Here is a 15,252-nt window from a genome sequence, read left to right as displayed (position 1 = left end):
ACCCCCTCTGCCCCGCAGGGACCATGCTGGGCCTCTGCGCCTCTGTGCAGCCGCTGACCCGAACCCTGGGGCCCACCCTGGGCGGCCTCCTCTACCGCAGGTTTGGCGTCTCCATCTTCGGCCACGTGCAGTTCGCCGTCAACTTCTTTGTCCTCCTTGTCCTCTGGAGGCAGCCTATGCTTCAGAAGACGGACAAAGTCTGGTGACCACAGCCCCTGGGGCACAGACTGGCAATAAACTCCTTTGGGACCTCTTCCGGCCTGATTTCTGCAGGATCCCGCCAGTGGGGCCTGCCTGCATCCGGTCAGGGGGTGGGGGGCACAGAGGCAGGACAGGCAGACTGGGGAGGCCATGGCTGGAGCCAGACTGGGGGTGAGGGAGGGAGCTTTGAATGCTGGAGGGCTTCCTGGAGGAGGGCGCCTGGAGCCAGACCCCAGAGCTCTGGGAAGGGCAGAATCACTCAAGTGCATCCTGATGTGAGGCAGGCCCTGCCTGAGTCTGCCACCACGGCCAGTGAGGAGTCCTCCCTGCTACATCGACAGCTCTGCTCACACTCCCAGAGACGGGGAACTCTCTGCCCATCCCTGCCCAGCACTGATCCCCGGCCCCGCCTGAGCACGCCACCCACACACCCTCAATAGTCCTGGCAGTAGCCCCCGCTCATGAACAGAAACGTGTTTGTTTGAGAAGATAAGGAACTGGAGGCTTGGGAGGAGATCTAGGAAAAGGGCCCTCACTCTGTGTCAGGGAGCCCGGCAGGCAGACCCAGGCAGCAGGTCCCGGGAACCGGGGAGACCGGCCCTCCCCCACTGCCCCCCAGCCCGGGCTCCACAGAAAAGGGGCACAGGGCACAGAGAGGCCAGTGGCTGCTGTGATCAACGACCAGTATGGAGAACACAACCTCCTGGGGGTCTGCAGATGCCCCTGAGACCCTGAAGGCCACCCCCCCACCCACACAGGCTGCCTGCCTTTAAAACTCAGAATCCCCGACCTCAGAATTCCATAGTTTCCACACGAAGGGGCCTCAGGGAACCGGGGTCCATCAACCCTCCTGCCCAAGAGCTCGGGCCAGACCCCACCTCCACTTGGACCCCACCAGGAACAGGGTCAGTCATCCAGAGGAGGCTCTGGTGGGAGAAGTCGCCAAGGTGGGGCAGGATAGGGGGTCCATCCCAGGGTCAGCACGTGTCCTGGGGCTGGTCTTCTCTCCTCTCTGGAGGAGCCCCCTCCCCATTTGCACAGGGGCTTCACAGATAGTGCTGTTCAGGAGAAAATTCTGGAGGTTTTTTTTTTTGATTTTTTTTTGGTGAGGAAGATTGTTCCTGAGCTAACATCTGTGCCAATCTTCCTCTATTTTGTATGCGGGACACCGCCACAGCAGGGCTTGATGAGCCGTGTGTAGGTCCGTGCCCGGAATCCAAACCTGGGAACCCTGGGCCGCCGAAGCGGAGTGCAGGCACTTAACCGCTGCACCACCGGGCCGGCCCCCTTCAGGAGAAAATTCATTGCAGGGAACGATTTCCTCTCTGAACCCAGCGCCCAGATCTTCTGCAGGCCTCCTGGCAAAGGGACAGCCTCCTCCCCAGTCTGACCCCGGGGTTCCCAGCTAGGAGGCCTGTGATGGCCTCCCCAGGTCAAGGGTAAATGAGTGACCTTGGAGCCCAATTTTGATCCTTCACTCCCCTGGTCTCTGCCTCCCACACCGAGCATCCCTCCAGCCACAAAGTTCCCCAAAACGAAGGTCCCCTCATGGGGCAGCCCTGGACACACACTGTCTCGGGCCACCCCCCATTTTGCGGAGGAGGCAGTCAGGCAGGGAGAGTGGAAGCTGCTGCCTTGTCAGGTCCTTCAGGCCTCCACCCCAAAGTCAGGGTCCTGGGCCAGCCCCCGGACACTTGGAGTCTTCAGCCTCCGGCCACACCATCAGAAACGGCGCAGGCCTCTAGCCCACCCACTAGCAGCAACACTGCGGGTGCCAGCCAGCAGGGCCTGGCAGCTGGGCTGCCCGGAGTGGCCAGGGCTCAGCCCGGGTGGCGTCAAGAGGAGCAGGGCGGGGCAGCCAGCCAGAGGGCAGAGGGCTGGGCAGGAGCGTGTGGGTGGGAAGGGGCTGGGGTCCAGCCTCTGGAATGATTTCAGGAGCAGCTCAGAAGGAGGAGTGGGCTGACCTCAGTGGGGCAGCGCGTGAGTGACCTCCTGCAGCAAGCCCTGCCACTGGCCGCGTCCTCCTGCGGCCTCACCCAGGAGCGGAAGTCAGCCAGAGCCAAACCCAGGGCACTTCCCGGCCTTTGGACAGGCTGCTTGGCAAAGAGGGTGTGGACAGGGCCCAGCTGACGACACTGCGTTCATTGAAAGGGAGCTCCCTTCCCTTCCCACGCCGGGCGGTAGCTCCCCCTCCACACACACACTGAATGAGGGGTCCCCCAGCCCCCGCAGAAACCTCACTGCATCACACGTGGCTGGTAGGAAGAACAGCTTAAGCAGTTTATTTGGAATGGACACATTGATGCAAAAACAAAATATTAAGACAGATGGTTTGACGACTACTAACCATCAAATAAATACATAGATAATCTAATAATTTAAGGCGCCCGCGCAGCGGGGCGAAGCTCCACGGCTCTGCACGAGAAGGTTCCCCTCTGCGGGGCAGGGACACGGCCTCCGGCCTTCGTCCTCGCCGTGATCAGCGGGTGGGAGCCCACCGGGCTCCCGCGGTTCAGGGTAGCCCCTGGGCTCCTGCCGGCGCAGCCTCGCGTCTGGCCCGACTCCTCCAGCATATGGCTCCTGTGGGAAAAGGAGGAGTCAGGGAGCTGTGCCCCAGCCCGGGGCCGACCGGGCCAGGGTCCAGCCTGCGGGTCCCCCAAGGTGCGATGCGAGAGGTGCAAGCGACGGCTCCTGCCGCGGGCCCCACAGACGCCGCGATTGCGCGGCACCCGCTCCAGTCGCGAAAGTGTCCCCTAGACGGGGCAGGGCCTCTCCCGGACGTCTGCAGTAGAAACTGTTTTTCCCCAAGGACCGCGACTCAGCTAGGGGTCGCGGCCCGGGCGCTCGGGGCGGGCAGGGGCGCGGAGGGCACTCGGGATTCGCAGGGGGCGCGGAGGGCACTCGGAGTGCTCGGTGTTGGCAGGGGTCGCTCGGGACGCCCGGGGCAGGCAAGGGGCCCTCGGGACGCCCGGGGCGGGCAGGGTCGCTCGGGACGCGCAGGGCGGGCAGGAGGCGCCTGCGGCAGGCAGGGGCCGCTCGGGGCGGGCAGGGGTGCGGAGGGCGCTCTCGGCGGCCCGCACTCACCGGGCGGCGCTCAGGGCGCGCGGGCCGTCTGGGCCTCGGGCTGCTCGGCGGCCGCGTCGCGCTGCTGGCGGCTGTGGAAGTCCTGCAGGGCGCGGCGGTTCTGGAAGTCGATGAGCGCCAGCGTGATGGCCGCGTTCCAGCAGCTCTCACCCGCGCAGCGGAAGTCGATCTCCTTGTGGTCGGTGGTGACGATGGTGAAGTAGACGTACTTGCCCGTGCGCTCCACGCAGTCCACCTTGAGGATGGAGTGGAAGCGCAGCTCCTTGGGGCGCGTGCCGGGACCGGCGGGGAACAGGCGCAGGCGGTCGGGGGTGAGCACGCCCCGCTTCTTCTTCCACAGCTGGAAGAGGCTGTCGCTGCGCTTCTCCAGCTCGCCCTCGCGCAGCACCTCGCCGGGGGTCTTCATGGCAGCAGGCGGCAGGCACGGACACGGGAGCAAACGCAGTGGCGACGCCGGCAATGCGCTCCGGCCGCCCCGGAGTGGGCTTTATAGCGGCCCCGCCCTCGCCACGCCCCCTGGAGACCCCGCCCCACCTGGGCACGCCCCTTCCAGACCCCGCCCCTGCCCTTCCGCCCGCGCCCGGACTCCTGCGGCCCCTCCGGCCCGGCCGGCCTCCACTGCCCGCCGCTGCCCGCCGGCGCCCTCCGGAGGTCGCCCTTCCCTCGGGGGCTGCAGCCCGCCCGCCCCTGCTCCCCCGGCGCCCCGGCTCCCCGGCCCCGTGGGGTGACTCGTGGTCCCCACCCCGCCCCGGACGCCGGCCCTGCGCAGGAATGCGCTGCGGCCGCCCTGCCCGCCGTGACTCACCGCCCGGCAGCCCCGGGACAGCCCGCGGCCCGGCCGGCCCAGGGCGGGGAGCCGGCGGGGCCCAGACCCGCACCCTCTGGGCGCCGCGACAGCAGCCCTGCCGCTCCAGGCTCGTGGGCAGAGCAGGTCGCGGGCCCCTGGTCCCTCTACGCCCCGGGCCCTTCCCCGGGAGACCCTCGGTGGCCCTGCCCTAGCCAGCCTGATCTCCCTCTTGCCACCCGCCGGCCGTGCCTAGAAGGACCTTCCTGCCAGCCAGAGAGCAGGTGTTCTGAGCCTCAGTTTTCTGTAAAATGGGAACAGTAACACTTCCGTTGGGTTAGGTAACCCACAGAAAGTGCTAGAACAGCACCCCGCGGTGCTCAGTGATATGTGGGGAGGAGGCCGCTCCAGCCTCCCTTCCTGGGGGCCTGTCCTCCCTGGGCCCTCGTGACGTCCGACGGGGGCGGGGGAGGGGGGCGACTCCGACTGCGACTGCACAGCCGGACCTGACCGGCGAGAGGCCCCAGGAGCTGAGGGGGCGCGGGGCGCGGGAGGGTCGGCGGGGGCGGGTGAGTCATCTCCCCGCAGCGCGGGCTGGCGCTCTTACTTGCCCTCTTCCTTTAAAGGGTTTAATAGGAGCAGGAAGTCATCGCGGCTGCTCCGGGTTCCCAGGGGTGGGGGACGGGGGAGCCGGCCAGGGGATGTCTGAGGGCCACAGCAGCCCTAGGGTCCCCACCTTCCAACACGCCCCCGGAGCTGTGACCCTATCAGGTGCTGCGGAAAGAGCAGGGAAGGGCCAGAGTCTCACCAGAAAGGTGAGAACCAAGCCCGGCGACATAACCTGCAGGGCTGGCGCGAGATGGAAACGAAGGCTGCCTGGTTCGGAAAGTATTACGAAGTTCAAGACAGTGAGAACGGCGCCTGACACCCCGTGCAGGACCTCTGGGTGCGGCCTGTGGAGCAGGCCCTGACTGTGCGGCCTTGGGCAAGTCCCCTAACCTCTCAGCGGCCGGAACACTGGCCCCTCAAGGTCACTGTGAGGAATAAGGGGCACCACTGGCTCAGAGGGGCCTGGGCCAGGCCTGCGCAAATGGCATCTGGGTGGCAGCTGCCCGGTGGTCCCCGAAAATGTGGCCAGGGGACCTGTTGGGGTGTGGAAGGGCAGGGCGGCTGAGAGGGTGGAGAGGGTGCCCCGGGCTCTGGCTGCGCGAGGGAGGACTGGACAAATCTAGGGACTGCTGGTCAGTGTTCTTGTCAGGGAGCCACATCTGCAGGCCTGTGGGCTGATGGGGGAGCAGGCTCAGGATGGCTGGGGGGAAACATCTCCCCTCAAGACAACACAGGGCAGACTTGGAAGGGGGTGAGTTCCCCGTCACTACTGGCATCCCAGCAGAGTTGGCCAGCCCTTGAGAGGTCGAGGGGACTCCAGCACACAGGCCGGGGAGACTGCCGCCCTTCCCTCCCCCAGGCGCTCCGCCACCGCGGGCCTGCGCTGTCCTCAGGGGGTCCAGGACAGCAGGCAGTGAGACCTGGGGTAGAGGCTCCTCTGGGCAGTGGGACACTGGAGACACAGGGGCCGGGGCTCACTTCTCCCTCACGGTCACCCCACGAGGTGGGAGCTGTTGGGGTTGCTTTCTTGGATTTGCAGGGAACAGGATGGGAGATCTCAGAGAAGTGATGTGACTCATCAGAGGTCACACAGCCGGCCGGTAGGATTCTAATTCACCTCCTACACCCCGAGGCCTGGGGCAGGAAGCGACCCTGCCCAAGTCGCTGAGCGGGCTCTGGGTTGGGGACGTCTGCTGGCCGATTCTCAGAATGGGAGGGGGCCGCGATGGGTTCTGCTCACGCCAGTGGCGCCAGGCCGCGTCCGTCCAAGCCCAGCTTATTAATATTTATCCGAGGGCAACGTCCGGGATCCCCATGGAGCCCGACTGAGGGGACAGCCCTGCAGGCAGACGAGACTGTCCCCAAACATCCGGCTGAGGACACTAGCCAGCCGTCCCATCCAGCTGGGCGAGGATGTCGGGGGCTGGGGCAGAATGAAGGAGCCTATTCCAAAGTCCCTGTGTGAGGTCATCGCCACTGCGGTGACGGTGACGAGCCCGAGCCAGGGCCCTCGAGCCTCTTGCCCAACCAGCTGGGCAAACAGCAGGCTGTGAGGAAGCCGTGCGTCACGGCCTCCGGGTGCCTGGGGCGCCACACCATCCTCCTTCTGTGGGCAGCGGTGTTTAGGGACAGCCCCAAACACGGTGCGCTCCTCTCTCCTCTTCCAGGAAGCCCTCTCAGGTTGCCGGGGCCTGCCTTAAGGCTGGCTGCCACCAGCTGCCTAACTGCTGGGGCCTTGGGGCCCCCGAGCCTGGGGAGCGGGGGAGGCCCAGGCTACCTAGGGTCATAGCACCTGAGAGGGGGTCTCATGCCACCTGACTTGAGCCTGACACGGCCCATTGGCCACATCTTGTGACTCAGGTCTGCCCTCCATCCCTGTCCTTGCAGTGGCAGCCTGGGAAAAGTGAGAGGCCCAAGGGTGGGAGGCAGGAGACCCATCCCCACCTGGTTTCAGGCTCTGTCAGCCTGGCCATGGCCCCTCAGGGCTGTGTCCCTTGTCCCTCTGTCTGGCTCCCTGAGCCCCTGGGCTGGAATCGGACAGCAGGCCCCGCACACAAGGCGCTGGGGATCAAATGAGAAAGTGACGCTACCCAGAACACCCTTCCCCTCCTTGGCTCCCTGGCAAGATCCTATTCATCCCTCAGTACCCGGCTCAGAAGTCACTGTGGGCTCCTAGGACGCAGTGACAGTGTCTTATTCTTTGGGGCCCCCAGGGCCCAGCCAGGCACTCAGGAAATGTTTTTGGAAACAAGTGGACCTTTCTACCTCACCGTCTAAGACCCAGCTCTCTGGTCAGAGCACCTGAAGTTGGGGGAGACTGCTTGTCTGTGAAACCAGAACATGAGAGGGGGCCTGGGGCGGACAGGGCCAGACAGGTCCAGTCCTGGGGGAACCGAGAGCAGGGCCCTCTCCATCGGTCACAGAATGGGGGGGGAGGGGGGAGTCAGCTGGCATTCCTGTCACTCAGCAGAAACTGCCCAGGGCCTGGTTCACAAGGACATGGGGCCTCTGGAAACTTGAATGAATGGATTAATGAATAAATGAATTACAGAGAGGGGGAGAGGGACGGGGCCTGAGTGGACAAGGCATTGCTGCCACCCTCTGGACGGTCGTCAGCCCTCAGTGCTGCCCAGGGAGTGTCACCACGGGGCACAAAGGACGTCTGGCTCCTGCCCACTTGGACCCCCAGCTTCTGGTTCAGCAGGCCTGGGGCAGGGCCCTGGCGTGGGCATTGCAAGTTCTTTCCCACTTAATTACCACTTTAAAAAAATTAATTAATTAACCAAAAACTTTAAAATAAATATACAAATAAAAATATACTAAGAATTAAAATAAATTAATAAACTAAGAGCTTTAAAAAATGAATAAAATAAAAAATTACCAAAATAGTAACCAATTGTTGACATAAAAAGTGAGAACTGCTGAAATGATTTCAAAGTTATGAATCTTTCATGTCCCCACCCCAGGCTCACTCTCACTGTGGTGAGTGACCCCTGATCCTTTTTTAAAAAATGCATTTGCATTTCCTCCCCAAATTAAACAGAATCACCATATGATCCAGCAATCCTACTTCTGGGTCCATCCCCAAAAGAAGTGACAGCAGGTCTCAAAAAGATACTTGCACACCCATGTTCACAGCAGCCTTATTCACAACGGCGAAGAGGTGAAAATCACCCAAGTGTCCACTGATGGATGCATGGGTACATATGTACAACGGAATATTAGCCATAAAAAGAAGGGAACTCTGCAACCTGCTACCACATGGATGACCCTTGAGGACATTATGCTGAGTGAAGTAAGCCAGTCACAAAAGGACAAATACTGTGTGATTCCACTTATATGAGGACCTAGAGGAGTCAAATTCAGAGAGACAGAAAGTAGAATGATGGGCGCCAGGCGCTGGGGGAGGGGATGGGAGTCAGTGTTTAACGGCTAGAGTTTCAGTTTTGCAAGATGAAAAAGTTCTGGAGATGGATGGAGGTGATGGTTGTACATTGTGAATGTGCTGCATGCCACTGAACTGTGCACTTAAAAATGGTTAAGATGGCAAATTTTATGTAACATGTCTTTTACCACAATTTAAAAAATGTATTTACACGTGAACACCCATGCATGACAGATGGGAGCTTGCCTTGTTAATCTGATAAAACGGGAGCCACGCTGCACGTACTGTTTTCTTCTGTGTTTTGGGCATTCCCCCACGAGCGCACCCCGCTTCACGGTCACACGCCATCATTCCTGTGATGGACCTCAGGCTGTGCCTGCCGACCGGTTGGCACTCCCACCTGGAGGTGAGGGACGCCCACTTCCCCACGGCTAGCCCAATAACGGACGCTCCGTGTGTATTCTTTTTACCAATCTGGTGGCCAAAACCTGGGGTCTTGTCTCCGCGGGCATCTCTCTGCCCATCTCTCCGGGTATTTATGGGGCTTTCCCATGTCCCTCGTCTTTCCTCTTCACGTGATTGTCTGTTTGGAAAGCCTCTGTAGTGGGCTGACAGGGGTCCCCAACACGATGTGTCTGTGTCCTAATCCCCAGAACTGTGAATGTGACCCTATATGGTAGAGTGAACGTTACCTTCTATGGCAGAGGATGTGATGAAGTTAAGGACCTTGAGGGAGGAGGGGACCATCCCCGATTTCCCAGGTGGGCCCTGAATGCCATCACAAGCATCCTCGTAGAAGGGACACACAGAGGAGAGGAAAGGCCATGTGACCATAGAGGCAGAGACAGGAGGGATGCGGCCACAAGCCCAGGAACGCCTGGGGTCACCAGAAGCTGGAAAAGAGGAAGGATCCTCCCCTGGAGCCTCTGGAGGGAGTGCGGCCCTGCGACACCTCGATTTTGAAGTTCAGGCTCCAAAGCTGGGAAAGTGTAAATTTCTGTTGTTTTAAGCCACCTGGTTTGTGGTCATTAGTTATGGCTGCCCCAGGACACGGATACAGCCCCAGGGAGTCTGGTGCTGACCCTCCCCTGGGCCTGGCGCACACAGTCTGGCGGCAGACGAGGACCAGACAGAGTTGACGGGGGCATTAGCCAGCTTTGGCTGGTGAGGTTAAGCCTTCCCAGGTACCACCAGTGACTTCTGAGCTGGGTTTTCAAAGATGAGTAGGAGGTCCCCACGTCACCTGGCCTTCCCTAGGCACCAGGGACACAGGCATTCAGTGTGCTCCACAGACATGTGGAAATGCAGATGGAAATGCTGCCTGGCCCGGGTGGGGAGCCGGAGGCTGGGTCCTCCTGGGCTCCGAGGCTGCACCTAGACTTAGAGTCTGACTGGCGTGGACTTGTGGGAGACGGAGGGTCCCCGACAACCTCTGAGTCCAGCTCACGTGCCTGAGGGCAGGTGGCCTCCGATTCAGTGGCGAGGAGAGGTTTGGGACACGTTCAGAGGTGCCCCCAAGGAGACAGCGGACAGGGGAACAGTAGTAGGGGGCCTGGCCAGTGGGGTCCCATGGGCCCCACCTCTGGGTGGGGACTCCACACTGCTTCCTTTGGACTGTCAGCCTCTCAGTGGGCACTGCGGTCTCAGGCTGGTCTCTGCATGTGGTCCCTGCCACCCCCCAGCTCCACCTCGGCCCCCACCCACGAGCTGCTGAGAGGCTGGGTGTCTGGGCCCAGGCTCCTCGGGTCCCCCCACAGACTACCCCAGACACCTCATGCTCAAAAGTGTCTCCTCAGTGTCCCCCCTTTGAAGTCCTCGGCACCCCCTTGCCCGGCTTCCTCTTCCACGCCCCGTCCCTTCCACCTCTCCTCTAGTACCACCCGGCCACCCCCCACGGAGCCTCTTGCCTAGACCCCTGTGGCCATGTGCATGGGTGTCCTGGGGCTGCTGTGGCAAATGACCACACACTTGGTGGCTCAGAACAGCACAGACCTATTACCTCCCAGTTCTGGAGGCCAATGGGTCTCAGGCTGAAAGCCGGGAGGGTGGACCCCAGCCCAGCCCCTTCCTGAGCTATTTCGAGCACTCCCATCCTCCTCCCAGGCCCTTTGCTGAATGAGCTGGAGAGGCCGCTGAGCTGGCCAGAACTCTCAGGGTCCCCTGCCCCCAGCCAGGACCCCGTCTCCTCCCATCCTTCTCAGAGCTCCCCCAGCCTGCCCTCTGAGGGCACCCCAAGGACTGGGCCTGGGGTTCTGGGCCTCCGAGAGGGCAGCTCTAGGAACTCTGCTGGGAACTTCCAGCTCCTGCCAGAAATGGAGGCAGGTTGAGACCTAGGGCCCTCCTCGGCGTCCTGAGGCCAGAGGCAGAAGTCTGGCCAGTGCCTGCAGCCCGGAGGCCTTCCTGTTCCCCAGCTCCCCAGCTCCCCGGCCTCCCAGAGTGCACGTTCACGTGCTCCCCAGACCGGCTCCAAGCCGGCGGGCACTGGGGAGGGCCGGCGTGGGCAGCGCCACCTATGCCCAGGTCTGGGCAGGGGGGCAGCTCGGCCGCGCGCACCAGGGCTCGCTCTCCCGGATGCCCTGGCCTGCACCGGGAAGTGATGGTTCTCCTGTCTCAGAGGCAGAAACCGAGACCCAGGGAGGTTCAGAGACTAGGTCGACGCTCCCAGACTGCTGGAGGTGCCCCGGGGGGAGCCCCCAGCCCAGTGGGAGGAAGGAGCCCACGGAGGGTGTGTCAGTGGGGTCTGCCCTGTTTGTTTCTCCTGGGCCACAGACCCCACGAGGCCTGGAGCCCAGCTGGGCCAGGCCAGGCCTGTTCGATCGTCACGGAAAGTAACATCCGGCCACCGCCCTCAGTGAGCTGAGTCAGCGCAGCCAGGCTGGCCCAATGACTGGCCCAGTGGTGACATCTCGGAGGCGGGCAGGGCCCCGCCCAGGTGTACTAAGGTGACTTAGACTGGGGGGTGGTCCGGGCCTCACCCACCCGGCAGCTGAGGAGGCAGGGCTGAAAAGGGTCTCCAGGGTCAGTGCCTGGCGGGATTCCAGGCTTTCACTGGAGCCAGCCTACAACCTGAGACAGTGGCTCCCAGGCTGACAAGGTGCTGGAGAATCACACCATTTCAGGAGTCCAAAGCTCAGCCAGGGCCAGCCTGAGGGGTCCTGGAGCCCCTGCTGTTGGGGGCCACTGCCTGCCAGCATCTCCTGATGGGCGGGGTCCACATGGCTGGGTTTGAGGTCCCTCGGGCTCCCACCCCCCACGTGGCTATGCTCCCTGAGGCTGGGGTGAGGAGGAGGTGTCTGCCTCTACAGGAGGAAGCTGGGAAGTCATTCTACTCAGAAGGGCTTTGAGGCAGGGGCCAAAGTCCAGGTGTGGCCGTGCTGAATGGCTGGGCGGGCTGGCTGACGGGAGCCAAGGGCAGCCCATGCTGGAGACAGTGCCCTCCAGTAGCGCCTCAGCCTCCAAGGCAGCCCCTTCTTCAACCAGGAGCGTGGTTGGCAGTCAGGTTCCTCAGGGCACGCAGCTGGAGGTGGCCAGGTCAGAGGGCGCTTCTCCCACCGCCTGTCCCCAGGTCTCCTCTGCAGCCCACCCAGTGTTCCTGTTGCCCTCTGGGGGGCGGACCGGGGCGGGGGGGGGGGTGTAGAGGGGACAACGACACATATTCCGAGGGCAGGTCAGAGGTCAGTTAACACCACCAGGACAGTCCCTGCTGAGGCCAAGGGCACCCCCCTCCCACCCCAGCGTGGTCTCCCACCTCCAGGCCAAGGCCTGGTGGGCCTCCCCCAGGCAAAAGCACCCTCTAACTCAGCTGGGCCCTGTGATGGCCCGAGACTTGAGAGGGAGCCCTGATGCCTGGGAGCAGACCGCTGGGCCACTGCCCTACAAAATGGGAGCCATGAACCAACACAGCAGACTGGCCACCGGAGCAGGGTGGCGCTGCAGACCGAGCAGGGCGACACTGCAGACTGGGGAATGCATGGACATGCCGCCTGCTGAGCCGTCCGCCCACCACCTGCTGCAGGTGAGGACAGGGGCCCAGAAGACCTCAGCCCACGCCAGGCCCTGGGTGGCCACAACCCCTAACCCTTAAAAGGGAAAAACAGAGTTTTAAGTGGAACCACCACAACCTGGGGGGCTTTTGAAAAATCAGCTTCATTGAGGTATAATTTACAGACATACAACCAAACGCACCCACGTGAGGGAGTTCCACGAGCCTGACCAATGCACCCACTCCTGTAACTACTACTCCTAGATGGTGTCCTGGTCAGCCCGGCTCCCCCAGGTAGTGGCTGTTGCTGTCACCGGGCAGGTTCTAGAAGTCACAAAAACAGGTCTGCTAGTGTCCTCCCTCGTGCCTGCTTCTTCAGTCAATGCCTTCGAGATCCCGTGTTGTCAGGTTCCTGTTGCTGTGGGGGTGCACAGCCACTGCGATGCCCACACCTCTGTTGGCAACTGGCAGGAGCATCTGAACCACCTCGGGAGCTCCTGCCCCCCAGATTCCCCCAGGCCTTGGGGTCGGACCGAGTGCCTCCGACGAGTCGGGGTGCTGAGGCTGGCATAGGAGGGAACTCAGAAATGGCAGCCAGGCCCAGTCACTCGCTTTGTTTTGAGCGAGTCTCTCAGTCGGCATGGTCATGTGTGTCAGATGACACCTGGGCCCTGAGAGACAGGCACCGAACCAGGCCCTGCAGCTCAAACAACAGTCGCCCAGGGAGAGTTAACTAAGGAGCCAGGGGGCAGCGGAGGCCACATGGATGGGAGGTGGCCCTGGACACCCACCCTGACCCTCGGAAAGGAGCACTGTGATGACCGGACCCAGAGGGCCCCAAAGTGGAGCTGGGGCCGAGGTGGGGAGGCCTGGCCATCAACCCTCTGCCCAGTGGGCAGTGTTGGGGTCTTGTGGCAGCAGTAGCCTGGGCCAAGAAGCTACAGCTCCCACACACAGCCGGCCCAGGCGACCACTCAGAGCTGCTGCGAGGGCCACCTTCCCTGCTGCCTCCTGGCTGGTGGCTCTGGACAAACCTCCTGGCCGCCCGTGACTTGCCAGCACAAGTGGCAAGGACTAAATGAGCCCCTGGAGCCTCTGCAGTTTCCTTGAGGTCCTGTGAGCAGGCAAGTGCAAAGGGGCGGGTCCAAGCTCCTTGGCCACTGGAGGACCACCTTCCCTTTCCTGTGACTGCTCAGGGGTGAGAGATGCAGGGGCCTCAAAGGTGCTGGGGCTCAAGCAGGAGGGGACACGGCTGTGGGGAGGTCAGAGGACCCCCTGACAGCCAGGCCTTGGTGCCAGCCGAGGCCAGAGGCAGCGCCACAGTGGATGGTCAGGGAAGACACAGCCTCAGGGCCTCGAGCTGGGGTCTTACTATCCACGTGTACCTGGGACAACCAAGTGGCAGCCTGAGGTCCTGGAGCCCCCAGGTGAGTGTGGCATCCTTGCACACTCTTCTTATCCCACAGGGGCAAGAAAACCCAATGCCTCTAAAGAGGCACAATCGAAACATCCCTCCCTTTGCCACGTTTGTGTTGGTTTGACGTAAACACGTTTTGTCTAGTCGCTACACCAGAGTTCATCAGGAGACCACAAAGAGGGATCCAATCAAAGTCTAACTTTCCTTCCCAACCAACCCCCCGGGGCCCCAGCTGCTCTCCCCAACTTCCTGTTTAGCCTGTAGCCTCCAAATGTAATCACCATGTGCACACGCACGCACACGTATGCACATGCATGCACAGCAGGGCACCTACACAAGTCCTGCCTTCAATAACACACCCCAGAGCATGTTCCCCATTGGCATGCAGCACCCTGGTTCTTAGCGGCTACAAGCCCACCGTGGGTGCACAGGAATTAATCCAACCAGTCTCCTGGGGAAGCGAGGGGGCTCCCGCCCCCTTCGGCCATTTCAAACTGCTTTAGCACATGCTGTCCAGATGCTGTGCACACACACGAGGGCGTGGATTCATGTCACAGGTAACACGCGCCTCCTTTTCTGAAGCCTTACAAGCTGCCCAGCGAGAGGCTTCAACAGCTCACACTCCTCCGTCTCCCGTTTTCTCAGGCTCTCATCACACTGAGGTGCCAAACTCCTCACTGCCGCCAATCGAGAGAAGAAAAACAGCCTCTCTTTTGACTTGCACTTCTTCAGCGAGGCCCAGCATCTTTCACGCGCCTAAGAGGGGTGCCGCTGCTTTGTAACTGACGGCTGTCAAGACCAGACCAGCGGCCAGCAGGAGGGAGGCTTCCCCTGGAACGTCTCTCTCAGAGCGACCCTTGAACCAGCCCAAATCAGATGCTCCCAGCACTAAAACCGCGCCTGCGAACACCCTGCACATTACCCAAACACATCACTTTGTGCAATCATTTCAGATCCTTCAGTTACCTGTAAACGACGTTGTTATCAACAGGTTCATGATTGCTATCAACAGGTTCATGAACGCGACACTTAAGAGACCTTGTGGAGCCCTGACTAGTCAGGGTCCGCAGTGATGGGCAGCTCCCTGGACCATCCTCAAGAGGTGCTCCCGGCTCCCAGGGAACAGGGGGCAGTGTGCGGGGCCATCGTCACTGCAGCACGCCCCTTGAGTCAGACAGAACAAGGCGCCCTTGGCATCCTAAGCTCCTCACCCCATCTCAGTAGCCCAGGGCTGCATCAGGCCTGGGCGAGGCTCACCCACGGGCCAGCTCGCCCGAGGACTTTAGGGACAGAGAATGTCTGGCTCTACGCTTGTCTTGGGCACAATGAAAGCGTGCTTATTCCTAAGCCTTGTCCGGCCCTTCCTGCATCTTCTCGTGGCCACAAGTGCTCTCTCCCCTCTGGCCACCACAGGGAGAAGCCAGCTCTGCAGGCAGGCAACAGACAAACTGGATACAGGCTCCTGGGCCACGTGAGGAGCGGGCCAGCCACATGCCTGCATTCTGTGCTCGTTTCCTCTCGGCGAGGCGGCCCTCCAAGGGCGGAGGCCCACAGGCAGGAGCTGGAGCTGAAGCTTGTGCAGCAGGACTTTCTGGGAGCAGTTCTCCCTCCCATGAAGGAAGGAAGGAGGCACCAGAGAAGCACCAGCGAGAAGACAGATCAAACTCGGGAAGTTCCCCTCCTGGGACCTTCTGGACCTAAAAGGCACAGCCTCACGAACTCTGAGAAACAACTGTCTCCCGGGGGCAGGAGCAAACGCTTTCCCCAGCTAGCAAACTGCCCATCCGGGG

General features: G+C 61.8%; 2 protein-coding genes across 3 annotated transcripts in view; one reads left to right on the top strand and one right to left on the bottom strand.

Moving 5' to 3' along the window:
- Positions 1 to 254, top strand: part of SLC22A18 (solute carrier family 22 member 18) — a 30,149-nt gene extending 29,895 nt beyond the window's left edge. For both annotated transcript variants that reach the window (XM_058526144.1, XM_058526143.1), the window contains one exon: positions 19 to 254. In XM_058526144.1, coding sequence (XP_058382127.1) covers positions 19 to 206 — 188 coding nt within the window. In that variant the 3' untranslated portion in view covers positions 207 to 254. The remainder of the gene's footprint in view (positions 1 to 18) is intronic.
- A 2,203-nt stretch (positions 255 to 2,457) lies between these two features.
- On the bottom strand, positions 2,458 to 3,749 carry PHLDA2 (pleckstrin homology like domain family A member 2). The gene is made up of 2 exons (XM_058526145.1): positions 3,286 to 3,749; positions 2,458 to 2,781 (listed from the first exon to the last, which is right to left on the bottom strand). Exon 1 carries the CDS (start codon positions 3,689 to 3,691, stop codon positions 3,296 to 3,298), a length of 396 nt encoding a protein of 131 aa, XP_058382128.1. The 5' UTR covers positions 3,692 to 3,749; the 3' UTR covers positions 2,458 to 2,781; positions 3,286 to 3,295.
- Positions 3,750 to 15,252: the final 11,503 nt, after the last annotated feature.

The sequence above is a fragment of the Diceros bicornis genome, chromosome 31, assembly GCF_020826845.1.
Source record: "Diceros bicornis minor isolate mBicDic1 chromosome 31, mDicBic1.mat.cur, whole genome shotgun sequence".
NCBI classification, from domain to species: domain Eukaryota; kingdom Metazoa; phylum Chordata; class Mammalia; order Perissodactyla; family Rhinocerotidae; genus Diceros; species Diceros bicornis.
Note: the sequence above shows the minus strand (reverse complement) of the source record. Positions and strands in the feature narration are given on the sequence as shown.